At 32.0% G+C, this 20,960-nt stretch overlaps 1 protein-coding gene across 8 annotated transcripts in view; it reads right to left on the bottom strand.

Moving 5' to 3' along the window:
• The window catches only part of LOC126883320 (gastrula zinc finger protein xLCGF3.1-like), an 84,261-nt gene that overhangs the window by 62,029 nt on the left and 1,272 nt on the right, over window positions 1–20,960 (bottom strand). For 6 of the 8 annotated variants that reach the window (XR_007697608.1, XM_050648702.1, XM_050648697.1 and 3 more), the window contains exon 2: window positions 11,141–11,281. The exons of the other annotated variants lie outside the window; for them this stretch is intronic. Coding sequence is in view for 5 of the 6 variants with exons in the window: in XM_050648702.1 (XP_050504659.1) it covers window positions 11,141–11,281 (141 nt within the window). In the remaining variant the exon portion in view is untranslated. The remainder of the gene's footprint in view (window positions 1–11,140; window positions 11,282–20,960) is intronic. 8 annotated transcript variants of the gene reach the window in all.

A 20,960-nucleotide genomic window follows, 5' to 3' on the forward strand; every position in this document is an offset into this window, starting at 1 on the left:
ATATATGATCGATTTCATAAAACATCGATTATTTCTCTCGATCGCTTGATAACCATTCGACGTCGGTCGTTCGCCCTCTTTTACATAGATGGCGCTATTGTATGAGCTTGACGTTTTACAAAATTAATTTTTTAATGATTTTTCTTTTTTGTAATTTCTTTTCTAATAATTTCTTTTTTGTTCAATAATTTCTTCTTTTTTTTTATTAGGTGTGTTTCTTACCTTCTGGAAATTGAGTAATTCCTAGCTTCTTTTTATTTCCGGCTCGACTGGATCAAACTTGATGTTGGATTTTTGCAACACCAAGGAAATAATTTTACACTGGTTTTACACTTCTGAAGCTAGGAATAACTAAAGACACTTTTCACAACTAATATTTTATTACAATAACACAAACTTTTGGTATTAAAGTAATTTTTGTGTGGGATCGGACACACGCCCTACTTTCCCGTTTTTTATTCTCTTATTATTCTATATAACAACACCTTGGCAACGAACTTTTTTTTGAATATTGCGCCTTTGTGTACACTTTGAATTATAGAACATAAAAACATAGAAACATCTTTGTGAAGTGTACACAAGGCGCAAACCACTAAATAAAATATTGAAACAAAATATAGTTATACTAAATATTAATGTTGGGAATTTATTTCTCCAACACCTCACTTACCTATATACAATAGTGCACACAAAAAAAGTTACAGCCCTTTGAAGTTACAAAATGAAAATCGATTTTTTTTCATATATCGAAAACTCTTAGAGATTTTTTATTGAAAATAGACATGTGGCATTATTATGGCAGTAACATCTTAAAAAAAAATTAAAGTGAAATTTGTGCACCCCATAAAAATTTTATGGGGATTTTGTTCCCTTCAACCCCCCTAAACTTCTGTGTACGTTCCAATTAAATTATTATTGTGGCACCATTAGTTAAACACAATGTTTTTAAAACTTTTTTGTCTCCTAGTACTTTTTCGATAAGCCAGTGTTCATCGAGATATTTTGAATATTTGTCGAATCCACCACATATTTGTATATGGTTAAGTACGATTATAGACCTGTTAATAATATCTGAAAATGTATTTATAATTTACATTTTTAGGTATATTTTGAAAAAGAAGTCGCATCTCGATAAAAGGTGACTTATCAAAAAAAGACTAAGAGGCAAAAAAGTTTTAAAAACACTGTGTTTAACTAATGGTACCACAATAATAGTTTAATTGGAACGTACACAAACATTTGGGGGGTTTAAAGGAACAAGATCCCCATAAAATTTTTATGTAAATATATTAAATAAGAAGCCGCATCTCGATAAAAACTGGCTTATCGAAAAAATACTAAGAGGCAAAAAAGTTTTAAAACGTTGTGTTTAACTAATGGTACCACAATAATGAATTAGTTGGAACGTACAAAAAAGTTTGGGGGGTTTAAGGGAACAAAACCCCCATAAAATTTGTATGTGGTGGACAAATTTCACTATAATTTTGTTTTAAGATGTTCTTGCCATAAGAATGATACATGTCCATTTTCAATGAAAAATCTGTAATAGTTTTCGATTTATTGAAAAAAATCGATTTTAATTTTGTAACTTCAAAGGGCTGTAACTTTTTTTATGAGCACATTTGTACTAAGGTAAGTTAGGTTCAATCGAACTATTTTTGACCCCAGAATGTGCGGTATAATTTATGATCATTCTTTTCGGGACACCCTGTATATGGATTTTGGGCTGCTGAATCCGAATATGAGGTTTGCGGACAAAATTTGTTGCCGGAACATTGAAAAAATTGTCAGAAAATCGAAAAATTTCAGCTTTTTTCCGCTTTTTTGCTTAAATCTCGAAAACTATTAACTTTTAGTAAATGTTCTGTCGACAGAAATTAAAGTACTTAAAATTATCTACAAAATAAATACCCAAGAAGTGGATTGCAGGTGAGAATAGCCTAGAGAATAACTTATTAATATAATAATTACCAAATAAATACTAAAAAGACTTGAAATACAAATTATGTTGATAGGCAACCAGTTTTACCAAAAAGTGTCTGGATAGGTAACGAACCTCTGAAGAGCGAACCTCTGTGGACGTTATCTTACGCTAGACATAATATAGACAGCACACATTACAGCAGTGGCGTGCTGAGATAAGGGCAAATAAATCAGGATGAACATGACTAATGAAGAAATTATGTAATTTAAGAAAATTATCAAGGAATTAATAAACGAGACTACAGCTGAAATCATGAAAGATACGAAGGAACTGATTAACGAGGTAAAAGAAATGAATAAAATATACAGAGAAGAAATACAACAGCTAAAAGAGGAAAATTTGAAGATAAAACAGGAAATAAACAGGAGATAAACAAAGGAAATGAAAGAATTGCGAGTTAAAATGATTAAAATTGAAGAAATAGAAGAAAGGCTAGAAGTAGCTGATAGGAAAGACAGAAAGAACAATATTATTATAAGCGGTCTGTAAATTCCAAATGCTACAGAAAAGGAAATGGAAGATAATGTAAAACATTTTTTCGAAAACCAGTTAAAGATAAAAATTTCTGTCCCAAAAATAAAGGAAATAAAGGAGAAGACATACCTGATTAAAGTAGAGAATTTTGCACAAAAATTGGAGATAATGAAAAACAAAGCTAAATTAACTAAGGGGAAATATAATCAAGTATATATAAATAACGACTTGACCCAAAACGAAAGAAAAATTCAACAAAAACTGAAGGAAATTCCAAAACAAAAAATAGAAGAAAGGAAAACAGTAAAAATTGGATACCAAAAACTTATAATCAATGGGCAGAAATGGACTTGGAATACAAAAAGCAGCGAATTGGAAAGGGATAATGCCAATACAAAAAACTGGACAAATTAACTGCAAGGAAAAGCAAGTGCAAGGACCATAAGGAAACGACAAGGCAAGAAATAGGTAATGACAATGGCAAACAGGATAAGAAAAATATTTGGAGACTAGCAACGTGGAATATCAGAGGACTAAATGGTAAAGAAACAGAATTGAGCTATGAGTTCGATAAAAACAAAATAGAAATATTAGGTATTACAGAAACAAAAAAGAAAGGAATTGGTAAAATATACCTAGAAGGCGGGCATTTGCTTATATATAGCGGGGTTCCACCGGAAAAGAGAGCAGCTGCAGGAGTAGGTACTAAAATTAAAAAAGAAAAAGTAATAAATATACAGGACTGGAAAGGCTGGTCAGAAAGAATAGTCGCTCTTGAGATGAAAGATGAACAGGGAGAGCCACAGACAATAATTACGGCATATGGACCCGATGAAAATAAGAAAAAAGAAATCAAAGAAAAATTCTGGACAGACCTAAATATAGCAATAGAAAACAGTAAAGGGCGGATTTACGTCATTGGAGATTTCAACGGAAGAGTAGGAATCAAAGATGAGACAGTAACGGATGTAATTGGAAGGTACGGTGAAGAAGTGAGAAATGATAATGGAAAACGGTTAATAGAATTCTGCGTACTAAATGTGTTTTTAGACTTAATATTTACAAATGTTTGTGATTTACAAGTAGCAAAAGCTTCAGATCCGATTTTTAAAAATAGTTATCATCACATAAGTTACACTTACAATATTAGTTTGTGTGAACGTCGAGGTAAGTCATTAGAATATACTGAATTTTATCATGATTTTGTAAATGCAGACTATGAAGGTCTCAATAACTATCTTTCAATGATACCTTGGGAAGACCATTTGAATTTGTCAAATGTTGATGATGCTTTAACAGAATTTTACAACATACTTAATATGTCACTATCATTGTTTGTACCGGTGAAAAGATTTAGAACTTCTAGTTATCCAAAATGGTTTGATGCCAACTTGCGTTATTTAGTCGTACAGAAAAAAATTGCTCATAAAAATTATTTAGCTTCCTGTAATCAAGAGGATTATGTGATTTTTTCAGAACTCAGGAGATTGTGTAAGGATCTATCAAATCAATGTTATAACACTTATCTGAATCAAGTAAATCATAATTTATGCAGTAATCTCAAGTACTTTTGGCAGTTTGTAAACAGTAAGAGAGCATCAAATGATTTACCAAACAGTATGTACTATGGTAATGCTATAGCAACAAACGGACAACAGATTGCAAACTGTTTCCGTCAATTTTTTTCAACAGTTTATTCGCCACAATCAAATATTAATAACTTAGAAGTAAAGGGAAACAACAATCTTTTTATACCTAATTTTTCAATATCAGTGAAAGATATTTTCAACAACATTTTATCCCTACCCAATAAGTTAAGCAGTGGTTCAGACGGTATTTCCGATTACTTTCTAAAGAACTGTATATATTCACTAACTAATCCTTTATATCTTCTTTTTGAGTCATCATTAAAGACATCAGTTTTCCCAACTTTATGGAAGCACTCTTATATCTGCCCAATTTTTAAATCAGGTAATAAACAAGACATAACAAATTATCGAAGCGTTTGTAAACAATCCTCTATACCAAAACTTTTTGATAGACTATTGCACGATCAATTAAAATTTTATTGTAAAGAGCGTCTAATACACAATCAACATGGATTTTCTCAGAAGAAATCAACGGTAACAAATTTAGTACTCTTTGAACAAAAAATATTAAACGCGTTGGAGAATAAAAGTCAGATGGATACTATTTATACTGACTTCTCCAAGGCATTTGACAGAGTAGATCATAACATCTTATTGGGAAAATTAAATCCTTTTGGCTTCAGTCATCAATCCTTACAATGGTTCAATAGCTTTTTAAGAGATCGCACACAGCAGGTGAGAGTAGGTTGTTTTAATTCAAATATAATTCATGTGACATCAGGAGTACCCCAAGGAGCTCACTGTTTACCTTTGTTATTTAATATATTTGTGAACGATATATCAGAATGTTTTAGAGATTGCGATTTCCTGATGTTTGCAGATGATTTGAAATTATTTAAATCCGTAGATTCAAATGTTGATGTAACATTAATTCAAGAAGATTTAGACCGGTTGAGTATTTGGTGTGAGAATAATATTTTGCATTTAAATGTTGCTAAATGCTGTTATATAAGCTTTTTTAGAGGTAATAAAAAATATGATACTTCTTACACAATTAATGAAAATGAATTGTCTTATGTTAAAACAATAAAAGACTTAGGAGTCACATTTGATGAGCAGTTGCGTTTTGTGCAACATATAAATAGTGTAACAAAATCTTTGGGCTTTATCATTCGCAACTGTCTGAGACTATCTGTAGGGGCTTTAAGAACGGTATATTATGCTTTGGTTGTATCTAAAGTGGAATATGCATCTATTGTATGGTCTCCACAATACCAAGCTCATTCTACTACGTTGGAGAGATTGCAGAATAAATTTTTGAGATATTGTGCATACAAATTAAACATACGCATTACTAATCATGATTATACCTATATTTTAAAAACACTCAACATGAATTTATTAAAAACTCGACGAGATAACTCTGATTTGGTATTTGTGTTTAAATTAATAAATGGTTTAATTTGTTGTTCTGAACTTCTCCAATCTATTAATTTATAAGTTCCCTCCAGAAGTCTCAGACATGATTTGTTTTATATACCTTTTCATCGGACAAACTATGGTATGCATTCGCCCATTGAGCGAACACTAAAAATTATAAACGAGAATAACTTGCAAATGTTTGGTGTCTCCTTGGCTGGTTTTAAGAATCGGATTAAAAGGGCTTGACAGGTACTTTTTGTTTATTTGAACTGATTTGTGTAATAGATGTAATATGTGTAATGGATAACTATTAATATTTCGTTTTTGTTTAATAAGTATGTAATTAAGATTTATTTTACTCTAGTTTAGTAGATATTACAGATAATTGATGGATTCGACCGTTACTTGATGGAAGTTCATTTTATCTAACAATAAAACACTGAAAACGTTTGTTTTCTATACTTCCACAAAATTTATTATAACTAAGTGACTACAGCTTACTCCATAAGAAAGCCCTGAAATTAGTGTATCCACCACCACAGAAAGAACCCAGTACCTTCTGCTCTCTCACATATACTGGCAAGATAACAACAAAGATAGCCAGATACATAAAAAAGAAAGGAATAACACCAGCTTTCAGAACTAACAACAACTTAAGCAAATATATTAAGAACAATAAAAGCCGAAAGAGAAAGCAACTACAGAGTGGTGTGTACAAACTAACTTGTGGTGACTGTGTACATCGGTCAAACTGGCAGAACTTTTGACAAACGGATAGCAGAACACAAAAGGGCATTCAATAGAAAAACAGACACTTCTACATACGCACTTCACCTTCTAGATCATAATCATTCTTTCAATGAAGAGTTTCAAATTCTACATATTCAAAATAAAGGCCTTAAGCTATCTTTTTTAGAATCTATGGAAATTAATAAACTGAAAAATACAGATATAATTCTGAATGACCAACTCGAGACAAACAGCTCCCCACTCCTCAACCTCTTCAGTTGAAGACTTAAAAAGGCAAACACATTGTAAACTATATCACTTGAGAAAGGCACTCCGCCGAAACAGCTGTAGTCACTTAGTTATAATAAATTTTGTGGAAGTATAGAAAACAAACGTTTTCAGTGTTTTATTGTTAGATATTACAGAGATTGATTTTATACTGTATGTGTTGTAATGGGGGTAATCCCGTATATAAATAAATAAATAAATTTTTCATGACAATAAAGCATATTTCTATTCTATTCTAACAGAGATATAAGCATCCCTCTACGATTAAGAATGCTAAGAGGCTACGTATTTAACACGCTATTATACGGTGTAGAGGCCTGACTCTCAAACAGAACAACATAAAAAATATTGAAAGTTTCGAGATGTGGTGCTACCGTCGAATGCTGAAGATAAGTTGGGTTGAAAGAATCACAAATCATGAAGTAATACGAAGGATAGGAAGAGACCCAGAAATTTTGTTAACGATAAAACGAAGAAAACTCGAGTATTTGGGTCACCTGATGAGAGGTCATAAATACGCATTACTTCAAAATATAATGCAAGGAAAAATAGAAGGAAAACGGAATCCAGGCCGTAGAAGAATGTCGTGGATGCGGAATTTGAGAGAGTGGTTTGGCTGCACCACTAATGAACTTTTTAGGTCAGCTGTAAACAAAGTCAGGGTAGCCTTGATGATTTTCAATCTCCGATAGGAGTGGCACAAGAAGAAGAAGAAATGTATCCTGATAATGTCGTTCAGAAGTAATTTAATGTTGAAAATGGCATTAGAGTTGTCTGGTAAGTAGTAGAATAAGCTATCTATTGAGTACGGGGTACGGGTTTAATAATGTAAACAGGTTTATGTATGTTTAATGTATCAGGTTTAATAATGTAAACAAAATACAGTGATGATCGCGCTAATAACCGGCAAAATAACACAAAAGATGGAAAACATAATACATTGTGAAATAAAAAGAGATGAAACTAGTAGAGGTGGAAATTATCGATATAAACGTATAAAATAACATTACATTATATATGTAGTTTCCCACCTTTGGACGTCTGTGACAGGAGTATTTTATAAAATTCTCCTGTTACGGTGACAGTTGTTGTCATACTCCTCCGATACGCCTAAAGGTAGGGAACTATATATAAAATAATGTTAATTTATACGTTTACATCGATAATTTCCACCTCTAATAGTTTCATCCCTTTTTACTTCACAATGTATTATTTTTTCTATCTTTTGCGTTATTTTACCGGTTATTAGCACGCTCAGCACTGGGGGGATATTTTAAACATCCATACTTTATGTAGCTTTTTAAACCAATGTTTCCTTGACGGACTTCTTTTACTGGGATTTGACCCTAATATTTTTGTTAAATACTATCTTGGTGCACTTGGTTAAGCACTGACGATGACTGGTAAACCAGTCGAAAACTAGTTATGTGATTTTGATGTGGCCCTTTTGAGGGTTTTTAAATATACCTTTTATACAGGATTGTACTGTTTTTTTTTAAACCAATCTCTTTCAAAAACTTATTATGTTTCACAGAACTCAAGCTTTTTGTCAAGAGATCAGAGATCAGATTCAGCATTGGATACTGAGCAGGTTGACATCCATTTTAATTTTAATGAGTTAACCAACAATAAATATAAATAATCAGTATAAAAATAATACAAAATATCTGAATAACTAATATTCTTACCACAAAAAGTAGTCTATTGTAGACAAAATAAGAACACATGTGTTTCTCAACACAGGAAACAAGATGATTCACAGTTTTTACTTTATAAAATTTGTATTCTATAAATTATTTTTGTTTCATCCTAAATGTCAAATTAGCGTTAACGTTATTACCGTGCGATAAAAATGCCTTTGCGATATCTCTCTACTGATAAAAGTTACCTTTCTGAACTCGGTAAATTACTTTTTTAAGACTACTGGTTTTAAACTACTTGTAACATGGCCCCCGGTAATAAAAGTCTTTCATTATGCGTTTAAATGTTTCAAAAATACTTATTAGTTTTCTCAGGATTCAAAAAAAATTAATACATTTAAAACACATTGGAAATTTTGAATTTTGCTCCATTCCCCTTAAATATGTATTCTAATCATTTCCAAAACTATGTGAAACACCCAGCATTATTAACACCTTCAGCCCCGGCATGGCATTTTTTTATGAGATCTGTGAACCGGACAATAACTTTACTTAAATGATCGAATATGAGCCTTTAGAGAACCCAGAATATTATAATTTCCATTCAAAGGACACGGCACACATCTTATGGAAAATATAATGTCACTCAAATGAAATAAAATTTATATGAATAGATGCGTCCTGAAATTTCAATAATTTGATACCATTGTGCCAACTCTGTATTTTGATTAAAAAGAGTGTAAATTGATAAAAATAAATCTAAAATCAAATAGGAATGTACTTGTGTCAAAGAGAGAAAGAAGATCTTGTGATTCGCTTACTCCATAAATCTTTCTCGAGGAATTAAGGCAGAAGCTTACTCTTATCTTTTCCTATTATTATTGATAATAAAGTAGGTATAATTTGGTTATCCAATTCTCTGGAGGAATCCAGAGAATTTACTACAAGTCAAGGCGTCAAACAGGGATGCGTGCTGAGTCCACTGCTATTCTCAGTGGTACTGGATGAAGCGATAAAGAAAACCAAGAGATGAATGAGAAAACTAATATTAGGATACTGGCAAATGAAACAGACCCAACTATCGGAGCTACTATTTGCAGACGACATGGTATTGATAGCAGAAAACAGAGAAGACTTACAGAACAATCTTGTAATGCTAGAAGAAGAACTATCAAACATAAATATGAAAATTAATACAGAGAAAACAAAAACAATGATAATTTCAAATACGAAGAAGACACACGCAATAGAATTAAACGGGAAACAACTAGAGCAAGTGGAATATTTTAAATACCTAGGAGTAATAATCGAATCAAATGGTAAGTAAACAAGACATGGAAATAAACGAGAGAATGGGACGAACAGAAAGCTTATTTAACACTGTGAAAACAACATTTGTGGGGAAAAAAAAGATACAGGAGAAAGTAAAAACGACAGTCGTTAAATCAGTAGTTAGACCAACAAGCATGTATAGCAGCGAGACATGGACATTGGCGGGGAGACAAATATCCAGAGTCTATGCTATGAAAATGAGGTTCCTGAGGAAAATTGCAAACAGAAAGAGGACAGACAAAATACGAATTTCATTATGCGTTTAAATTTTTCAAAAATACTTATTAGTTTTCTCAGGATTCAAAAAAAAATGAATACATTTAAAACACATTGAAAATTTTGCATTTTGCTCCATTCCCCTTAAATATGTATTCTAATCATTTCCAAAACTATGTGAAACACCCAGCATTATTAACACCTTCAGCCCTGGCATGGCATTTTTTTATGAGTTCTGTGAACCGGACATAAACTTTACTTAAATTATCGAATATGAGCCTTTAGAGAACCCAAAATATTATAATTTCCATTCAAAGGACACAGCACACATCTTATGGAAAATATAATGACACTCAAATGAAATAAAATTTACATGAATAAATGCGTCCTGAAATTTCAATAATTTGATACCATTGTACAACTCTGTATTTTGATTAACAAGAGTGTAAATTGATAAAAATAAATCTAAAATCAAATAGGAATGTACTTGTGTCAAAGAGAGAAATAAGATCTTGTGATTCGCTTACTCCATAAATCTTTCTCGAGGGATTAAGGCAAAGGCTTACTCTTATCTTTTCCTATTATTATTGATAATAAAGTAGGTATAATTTGGTTAGTTGTACCGCCTGTAATCGGCTTAAGTTAGTGGTGAATAGCCGCTAGATTAATATTATTTATGAATGCCAATTTTATGGACTTCAAAATGCAATTTCGATAAACTTTAATTACAATTAACGCACTAATTAAATCATTAAAATTTCAGGACGCATTTATTCATGTAAATTTTATTTCATTTGAGTGACATTATATTTTCCATAAGATGTGTGCAGTGTCCTTTAGTCAATTGTGTTCCATTTATGTAGCAATAAAGGTGAGAGACATGGATGGCTCACATCAGATGTTGTTGATGGCTTATTTGTTCTTATTTGATGAAATCAAGGCATTGGGGTTACTTGCGAATATTGCATTACAAGTAATTGTTGAACACATAATTTGAAAAGTGTTATAAATAGCCCAGTATGTCTTCCTTTGAAGCTAAACAAGCTCTGATAAAAGACTATAGGATGAAGTAATGTCAGATGAAGATATATTAGTATTAGTAACACGTTGGAAACAGTGATTTATATCAGTGCTTCTATTCATTTATATCAGTTTGTTGGAAGCAGTGATTATAAAACAAACCGAAGTTTTTGTTTCGACTAAATATTAAAATATCCTATTTTGAAACCGCAAACACTAAAGTGTTCCCCTAGACTGGCTTTATTCAATAGTATAATACATAAGATTGCACCGTGTCTCTTCACCTGCTCACGCCGTCTGATGTAAAATTTAGCTTTGAGACACACCGTAAGCTCACGAGGTCCGACAAGATCACAGCACCGTGAGACAGCATCAGCGTCACGAGAGGCTTAACGTGTTAACTTTATATGCAGAATATTTATTATTTATTTGGCTTCCCTCCTTACCTGGTTTATTTTCCTCTGGTTCATCTTTTATGTCTGGTAGATCTGTTGATGTCGATAACTGATTGTCCATATATTTTTGGTCATATTCATCCAACTCTTCCTTTTCAACTTTAACATTATCTTCCACTTTCATATCCATATCTAATAAAAATAAAATAAACAATAACTTGAAAATAAAAAATGCAGATTATTCTTCTTCTCTTTTTCTTGAGATGACAGATTGTGGATGACAGATGAGAGAGGAGATACTAGGGAGTTTTTGTGCACACAAATACGTAAACGTAACGCATCTTTTTGACATATACGCTTGCGCATTAATGGTTGAACTCCCGTATCGCGATACGTATCACCTAAGGTTACGGGCTGGTACGTTAGGTTCATACGCATCCCTATCGAGCCGAAAGTCACCGAATACACACGAGGATCTTGCCCCATTACCTACCAAATGAACATTTCATCAGCGTACTATCCGTTTATAAACATTTTAAGGTTATATTGGTTATTGGTTTAGTCTATTTGAGTAAAATTATTCTGTTTGTAATTGTAAATTGGAACTTCATAATAGATTTAAAATTTTATTGTTTTTAAGTTGTCTATTAATAAAGCAAAACAAACAAATCTTGTATTAATTTAAGAAATACAGTGATCACCACAATTAATAACTAGATAAACAAATTACCTAGTTTCGTAAAATTTTCAAATAAATATTACCACACTATTTACATTATACCTACTGGAATTCTGATGTAGGTATACAATAATTTACAACTAAAAAGTAGGTATAAACAAAAATAAAAAAATTTAACCTAAGGAAAAATAATATTTTTATATTTAAATAGAAGCAATTAAAACCATACAATTTCATTATTCATTTATCTTTTTTTACATTTGTATATTAATTGTATATTGTGTGAACATTGTTTTATTTTTTTGAATGTCAACGGAATTTAAAAGTGACTTTACGATTTGCTTTACGTTACGTTAAGGCAGTTACAAAAACTACCTACTACTAGGGAGTTTTTGTTGCTACGTAACGTACGCATCTCCGTATACGTAAAGCAACTAACGTGTCGTAGAGGATGAATGTTAAAATAGGTAGTTTTTGTAACTGCCTTAACGTAACGTAAAGCAAATCGTAAAGTCACTTTTAAATTCCGTTGACATTCAAAAAAATAAAACAATGTTCACACAATATACAATTAGTATACAAATGTAAAAAAAGATAAATGAATGATGAAATTGTATGGTTTTAATTGCTTCTATTTAAATATAAAAATATTATTTTTCCTTAGGTTAAAATTTTTTTATTTTTGTTCATACCTACTTTTTAGTTGTAAATTATTGTATATCTATATCAGAATTCCACTAGGTATAGTGTAAATAGTGTGGTAATATTTATTTGAAAATTTTACTGAAACTAGGTCATTTGTTTATCTAGTTATTAATTTTAGTGATCACTGTATTTCTTAAATTAATACAAGATTTGTTTGTTTTGCTTTATTAATAGACAACTTAAAAACAATAAAATTTTAAATCTATTATGAAGTTCCAATTTCCAATTACAAACAGAATAATTTTACTCAAATAGACTAAACCAATAACCAATATAACCTTAAAATGTTTATAAACAGGTAGTACGCTGATGAAATGTTCATTTGGTAGGTAATCGGGCAAGATCCTCGTGTGCATTCGGTGACTTTCGGCTCGATAGGGATGCGTATGAACCTAACGTACCAGCCCGTAACCTTAGGTAATACGTATCGCGATACGGGAGTTCAACCATTAATGCGCAAGCGTATATGTTAAAAAGATGCTTTACGTTTACGTATTTGTGTGCACAAAAACTCCCTATTTTAACATTCATCCTCTACGACACGTTAGTTGCTTTACGTATACGGAGATGCGTACGTTACGTAGCAAACTCCCTACTGCCTTGTGGCTGTGGCGTAAACGCAAACGGAATAATTCCGGTAGTGTTGCCAACCTTCAAGTCAAGTGACCAATTTCCCTCGACCACTCTCAGCTTAAAAAAGTTCAACAGCGAAAATTCCCACTTTTATTAATTTTTATTTTTTATTATTTAAATTTTTCGAGGAGCTTCAAAAGCAAATTGATAATGGGGAAGAAAACATAATTGTAATGGGAGATCTAAACGATAGAGTCGGAAACAACAACAGCGGAATAGAGGAGTGCATGGGAAAAGAAGGAGAAGAAATACTAAACAGAAATGGTGAAAGAATAATAGAAATATGTATGAAGAACAAACTAGTTATAACAAATACAAAATTTAAACATAAAGAAGTACCTAAATACATGAGAGTAGGAACGAAAAATCAATCATAGATTACTTTTTGGTAAGCAGCAACAAATGGAAAAGAGTACAGGATACGAAAGTGAAAAGAGGCTCAGAGATTGGCAGTGACCACCATCTAGTAATAATGAGAATGAGAATAACAGAAGAAAATGAAGAAAAGAGAAGAAAGGTTGTAAACGAAAAAATAAAAAGTTACAAATTAAAAAAGGAAAGATATAAGAAGAAATTCCAAGAAAAATTAGATAATACTTTGAAAGGTAGGGCAAAAAATACAAATATAGAAGAAAAATGGGAATATCTAAAAACCAGCATAATCCAAGCAGCTGAGGAAATTTGGGGGAAAGCAAAAATAGCAAATACTAACATGAGGAGAACGGAATGGTGGACAGAAGAAATACGAGAGAAAATAAAGAACAAAAAAGACAACTGGAAGAGATACCTAAGTACAAAACACCGGGAAGATTATGAGGCATATAAAGAAAAAAGGAAAGAGGTTAAAATAGTGGTGAAAGCAGGAAAGGAAAGGTCATGGGAGAAATTTGGACAAAAAAACATAGGGAAAACCAAAAACTCTTCTACGGCGCATTAAAACAACTCGACAAAAGAAAGAGCACATGATGCCGAATATAAAAGACAAGAATGGAAACGTACTAACAGAAGAAAAACAAATAATGGAAAGATGGAGAGAACATTTCAAAGATCTAACTCATGCAGACATGGACAACATAGGGGAGTTACAAGAAAGGAATCAAGAACAACAAATGGAATCCATAACAAGAGAGGAATTAGAGAAAGCAATAGAAAGAGTGAAATTGGGCAAAGCACCAGCCAAGGATCATATCACCCCGGAAATGATAAAATTCATGGGGAGAGAGGGAATGGATAGCATGAAGGAACTAATGAATGATATCATAAATAGAGCAGAATTACCAAAGGACTGGAAGAAAGACATTATATTACCAATACACAAAAAGGGAGACAAGAGAAACTGTAATAATTACCGAGGTATCACCATATCAAGTATCCCTGGGAAGGTATTCGCAAGAATAATAGAGACAAGAATAAAAACCCAAATAGAAACAATTATGGAAGACACACAGTGTGGATTCAGGAAGGACAGAAGCATGCAAGACCTAATGTTCACATTAAGACGAGTAAGTGAGAAGGTAATCAAGAAGAATAGAGAGATACATATGTGCTTCATTGACCTGGAAAAGGCATTTGACAGAATCCGAAGAAAGGACGTATGGAAGACACTAAAAGAAAGGGGAGTCGACAGATACATAATAGAAGTATTGTCCGAATAAAATATACTGTGGAATAGCTTTAAGCCGGTGAAATATGATATTCTTCAAATATAGATATTAGGTCAAACGTTTAAGAAGCGGCCCTTTGAAGCATCTGTGTTTTTACGGTCAGACCTCCCGCATATCTATTCACAAGTTTCGTGCAAAATCTTAGTTTTAGTTCGGTAGCTAGCAGTGTGTTAGTACTGGAGTGTATGTGTGTTAAGTGATACGAGTGTTTTGTTGCTGTAATTATTTTGAATATTGGTTTAGTATTTCGTTTGGAGAGTGTCAAGTGTTAATTATTGTAATTTAATTAATGTGAATAGTGATGTGGCGACCGTGGGATAATGTAAATATCGTGTACGATAACGCTGATATTGTAGAAATTGCCAGTGCTAGTGTGAATGTAATTACTAAAAAAAAAGAGCTCGTAAAGAAGATTCGAATGCATTTAAATGCAGAAACACAGCAAGTATGTTTGAATGTATACAAAAATCTACTACGAAATTCGGCTTCGATGAAACACTATTGGCACAAGCCACCTCTGATTTAACAGAAATTCCACTTTCTAATGTATTGATGTGATCTTGATTATTGATATGAGATAATATTTTTATATGTCATTTAATTTAATCAATGCATTAATAATAATCTAATTAATTTACCAGATCACATATCAATATGTTTTCAATCTCAGGGCTTTTTATAAAATTAATTACTTACTTACGTGGCTTCTAAGTATTTCTCAATGGTTCCTAATCGGGATAGGAAAGAAAAGAGTAAAATAATAACACATATGGGTTACAATTGTAATCAAAATATTGTTTATTTTATTTAAATGGCAAACACTGCTTACTATTTGCTATATCTTATTATTCTTAAACATAACATTTACACATGGGAATCTTATTTCCTTTTGGTTTCCAATTGAAAGTTTTTATTAACATTTAACTATTATGATTTATTAGCAACAATTCTATTTAAGTTTGATGAAGCTTTTCTGATATTATTGATTATGTTTCTTCAATTTTAAATGTGGTATTTAATACGAAAAACCCATACATTCATGTCCAAACAAATGAGACTGACCTTTTTCTGGTGAACTGAGAATGTCTTCACACAAGACCCGTTTCCTGCTATCCTTGGCTGCAATCAAAACCTCGTCCTGGCTTCCAGTAATGTTCTCCTTTGAAACTAGCTCGTATAGCTCTCGTTTCCTGCTTCTGTCGTGACGCTGTGTTCTACCTTTTTCGAAACTGCAATCAGCTACCGGGAACTCTTGGCTCAAGGAGGTTCTTTTACTCTCAACCTGGCCTACCTCTCGTTCCACGATAGATACTCCACACTCACGGAACTACACCGGCTTTCTCACTCTCCGTACACTACCGTCTACTACTGGACTTCACTTCTCGACAGCTCAAAACATTCTGATCTCTATTTGTCATTCATTCCCCTACTTTCTAAATATCCCTTCCAGATTCACAAATCAAACTTCCACCACCAACTCTCATTCGCAGTATTTCTCAAAACCAATTTTTAATCTTTCTAAATATGCTTAATGGATTTCAAAAGAAAAATAGTTAATTCCCATTCTAAAATTACTTTCTACTAATTACAAAATTTAATGATCTATTATCTACTTCCACTAAGTCTTATTTAGCATCGGCTAATGATCGAACCTTCCGCGAACAACGATAATGACCTATTATCGATTTCACTTGAGTTTTATTTTAAGCGCATTGTCCCGAGTTTCGTTTAATCACTTCTTAAAATTAAATATAACAATTTGTTGTATACAGGTTGTTCTAAATTTATATGCCCGTGGTTGAGAAAATTGAAAATATTTTATATTAAATTGAATTTTATCTATAATTATCAAAATTTAATTTTCATATCAAATAGAAATATAACAAATCCCCGCCTTGTATTCGATAAAATTTATCTGCATTTTTAAATAAATTTTCTCGAGGCAAAACCAACTCCCTGTATATTTCCTTACTTTAATCTACGTCTTATATCCTAACTTACTATCTACTTCATGTATCTGTCTTTTATTCGTGATATTTGTGTACATCGTGAATAATGAAAATGGGATAAATAGTTATGAGTTGAGGCACAGGAACTCGGAAAAGATCCGAGGAATTTATAATATTCACGATGTATACAAATATCACGAATAAAAGACAGATACATGAAGTAGATAGTAAGTTAGGATATAAGACGTAGATTAAAGTAAGGAAATATACAGGGAGTTGGTTTTGCCTCGAGAAAATTTATTTAAAAATGCAGATAAATTTTATCGAATACAAGGCGGGGATTTGTTATATTTCTATTTGATATGAAAATTAAATTTTGATAATTATAGATAAAATTCAATTTAATATAAAATATTTTCAATTTTCTCAACCACGGGCATATAAATTTAGAACAACCTGTATACAACAAATTGTTATATTTAATTTTAAGAAGTGATTAAACGAAACTCGGGACAATGCGCTTAAAATAAAACTCAAGTGAAATCGATAATAGGTGATTATCGTTGTTCGCGGAAGGTTCGATCATTAGCCGATGCTAAATAAGACTTAGTGGAAGTAGATAATAGATCATTAAATTTTGTAATTAGTAGAAAGTAATTTTAGAATGGGAATTAACTATTTTTCTTTTGAAATCCATTAAGCATATTTAGAAAGATTAAAAATTGGTTTTGAGAAATACTGCGAATGAGAGTTGGTGGTGGAAGTTTGATTTGTGAATCTGGAAGGGATATTTAGAAAGTAGGGGAATGAATGACAAATAGAGATCAGAATGTTTTGAGCTGTCGAGAAGTGAAGTCCAGTAGTAGACGGTAGTGTACGGAGAGTGAGAAAGCCGGTGTAGTTCCGTGAGTGTGGAGTATCTATCGTGGAACGAGGCCAGGTTGAGAGTAAAAGAACCTCCTTGAGCCAAGAGTTCCCGGTAGCTGATTGCAGTTTCGAAAAAGGTAGAACACAGCATCACGACAGAAGCAGGAAACGAGAGCTATACGAGCTAGTTTCAAAGGAGAACATTACTGGAAGCCAGGACGAGGTTTTGATTGCAGCCAAGGATAGCAGGAAACGGGTCTTGTGTGAAGACATTCTCAGTTCACCAGAAAAAGGTCAGTCTCATTTGTTTGGACATGAATGTATGGGTTTTTCGTATTAAATACCACATTTAAAATTGAAGAAACATAATCAATAATATCAGAAAAGCTTCATCAAACTTAAATAGAATTGTTGCTAATAAATCATAATAGTTAAATGTTAATAAAAACTTTCAATTGGAAACCAAAAGGAAATAAGATTCCCATGTGTAAATGTTATGTTTAAGAATAATAAGATATAGCAAATATTAAGCAGTGATTGCCAGTTAGATAAAATAAACAATATTTTGATTACAATTGTAACCCATATGTGTTATTATTTTACTCTTTTCTTTCCTATCCCGATTAGGAACCATTAAGAAATACTTAGAAGCCACGAGAGTAAGTAATTAATTTTATAATTCGCCCTGAGATTGAAAACATATTGATATGTGATCTGGTAAATTAATTAGATTATGATTAATGCATGGATTAAATTAAATGACATATAAGAATATTATCTCATATCAATAATCAAGATCACATCAGTATATAAAATAGTTAAAATGAACCCTATCATCGCAAGAAACGATGTGACTACAAATTTTCAAGACCTTTAAATCCGTCACTCGTAAAACTATTCAAAACCACAATATACGACTGCTACAAAAGCAATGAAATACCTACAATAAAAATAATAAGAAAGAAATTGGAAACAACCGGTCGAAATATGAACTGCTGTGAGAGAACTCTTCAAAATTGGATAAAAAAAATGGGCTTTAAGTTAAAAAAAAATAAATAAACGTCAAGCAATTATGGAAAACCAAAGAATAGTCAACAGACGTAATATGTACCTAGAAGAAATTAATAAATATAGGCAAGAAAATAGGAGAATTTATTATTTAGATGAAACTTGGTATGATACCCACGATACAGTAAAGAAAGGATGGACAGATGGTTCAAGCATGTGCATACCAGAAATGCCTGCAAATAAAGGCTCGCGGCTAATTATTGTACATTGCGGAGGAAGTGAGGAATGGGTTCCAAATGCTTTAAAATTATGTGGGAAGAAAATGGAAGATTGTAACGTTGACTACCACAAGAATATGGAAGCTGACATTTTTGAAGATTGGTTTGAAAACTCGCTGATCCCAAACTTGGAGAAAAACAGCGTAATAGTGCTTGACAACGGTTCCTATCATTCCCGACAGCTCACTAAAATACCAAATACATCTTCAAAGCTGACCTGCAAAATTTTTTAATGGAAAATTATTTGTATTTCGAAGATTTTTACACAAAAAAACAACTCATTGAAGTTCTACACATGAAGCAATTTAGAAAATTATACGCTCTAGAGAGTATTGCCGAAAAGCATGGACACACTATATTGAGACTTCCCCTCTACTTTTGTGTTTTCAATCCTATTGAGTTAATTTGGGGACAATTAAAACCAAGTATAAGGCGTTCAAATACATTTCCTAAATTTGACAAAAAGGTAATTGAGATACTTAAAAAAGAAGTAGCCAATATTACCAAAGTAGACTGGCAGAAAAGAATCGCCAAAGTGATCAAAGTAGAAGAATATTATAAGAAGATTGGGCACTTCCACATTAATGGTGGAAATAAATTTATTATTGAATTGGGCGATGATAGTGACGAAGAAAATACGGAAGAAGGAGAAAATGAGCTAAGTGTATCAGTATTTTAATTGTTGTGTTGTGCAATTCATTTTCCAAACATAAGTGTACTAATGAAAAGACTCGGTTAAAAAAATATTTTTAGATTTTTATTTTTAATAAAAAAGAGCGGGGACATGCTTGCATTTTGTGCTGAATTTTAAAAGTTTTGAACTGTATACCTAAAGTAATTTTAGATCTAACTGTGTTTTTATAAAGTTCTTTTAGTATCAGTAATTCTAACAATAACAAGATTAATTATAAAAGCTATTCTAACATCAGTTATTAATGCAAGCATGAGGTAAGAGGGAGGTCCCTGTGAGGTTAAATGTTATTAAAAAATTGATAAAATTAATTTTAACACAATATTATGTCCTGCCTTAACGGTATTTACTAAGTATAAATAAATATTTTTAACTACATATTTAATTACCAAAAAACACCAGCTGCCGGCCTAATATTAAAGAAGAACAACCCAAAGCTACAATAATCTTACCCATTACACTATATAGATTGCTTGAACAATAATAAAGGATATGTACAAAAATAATACAAATACAGTAAGAACCAATAACGAGGAATCCAGAGAATTTACTACAAGTCAAGGTGTCAAACAGGGATGCGTGCTGAGTCCACTGCTATTCTCAGTGGTACTGGATAAAAAGATAAAGAAAGCCAAGAGAAGAATGAGAAAACTAACATTAGGATACTGGCAAATGAAACAGAACCAACTATTGGAGCAACTATTTGAAGACGACATGGTATTGATAGCAGAAAACAGAGAAGACTTACAGAACAATCTTGAAATCCTAGAAGAAGAACAATCAAACATAAAATATGAAAATTAATACAGAGAAAACAAAAACAATGATAATTTCAAATACGAGGAAGACACACTCAATAGAATTAGACGGGAAACAACTAGAGCAAGTGGAATATTTTAAATACCTAGGAGTAATAATCGAATCAAATGGTAAACAAGACATGGAAATAAACGAGAGAATGGGACGAACAGGAAGCTTATTTAACACTATGAAAACAACATATTTGGGGGAAAAAGAGATACAGGAGAAAGTAAAAACGGCAGTCGTTAAATCAGTAGTTAGACCAACAATCATATATAGCAGCGAGACATGGACATTGACGGGGAGACAAAAATCCAGAGTCAATGCTATGGAAATGAGGTTCCTGGGGAAAATTGCAAACAGAAAGAGAACAGACAAAATACGAATTTCATTAGGCGTTTAAATTTTTCAAAAATACTTAGGTATTAGTTTTCTCAGGATTAAAAAAAATGAATACATTTAAAACACATTAAAAATTTTGCATTTTGCTCCATTCCCCTTAAATATGTATTCTAATCATTTCCAAAACTATGTGAAACACCCAGCATTATTAACACCTTCAGCCCCGGCATGGCATTTTTTTATGAGATCTGTGA

Source organism: Diabrotica virgifera, chromosome 4 (assembly GCF_917563875.1).
Source record: "Diabrotica virgifera virgifera chromosome 4, PGI_DIABVI_V3a".
Classification (NCBI taxonomy): Eukaryota; Metazoa; Arthropoda; class Insecta; order Coleoptera; family Chrysomelidae; genus Diabrotica; species Diabrotica virgifera.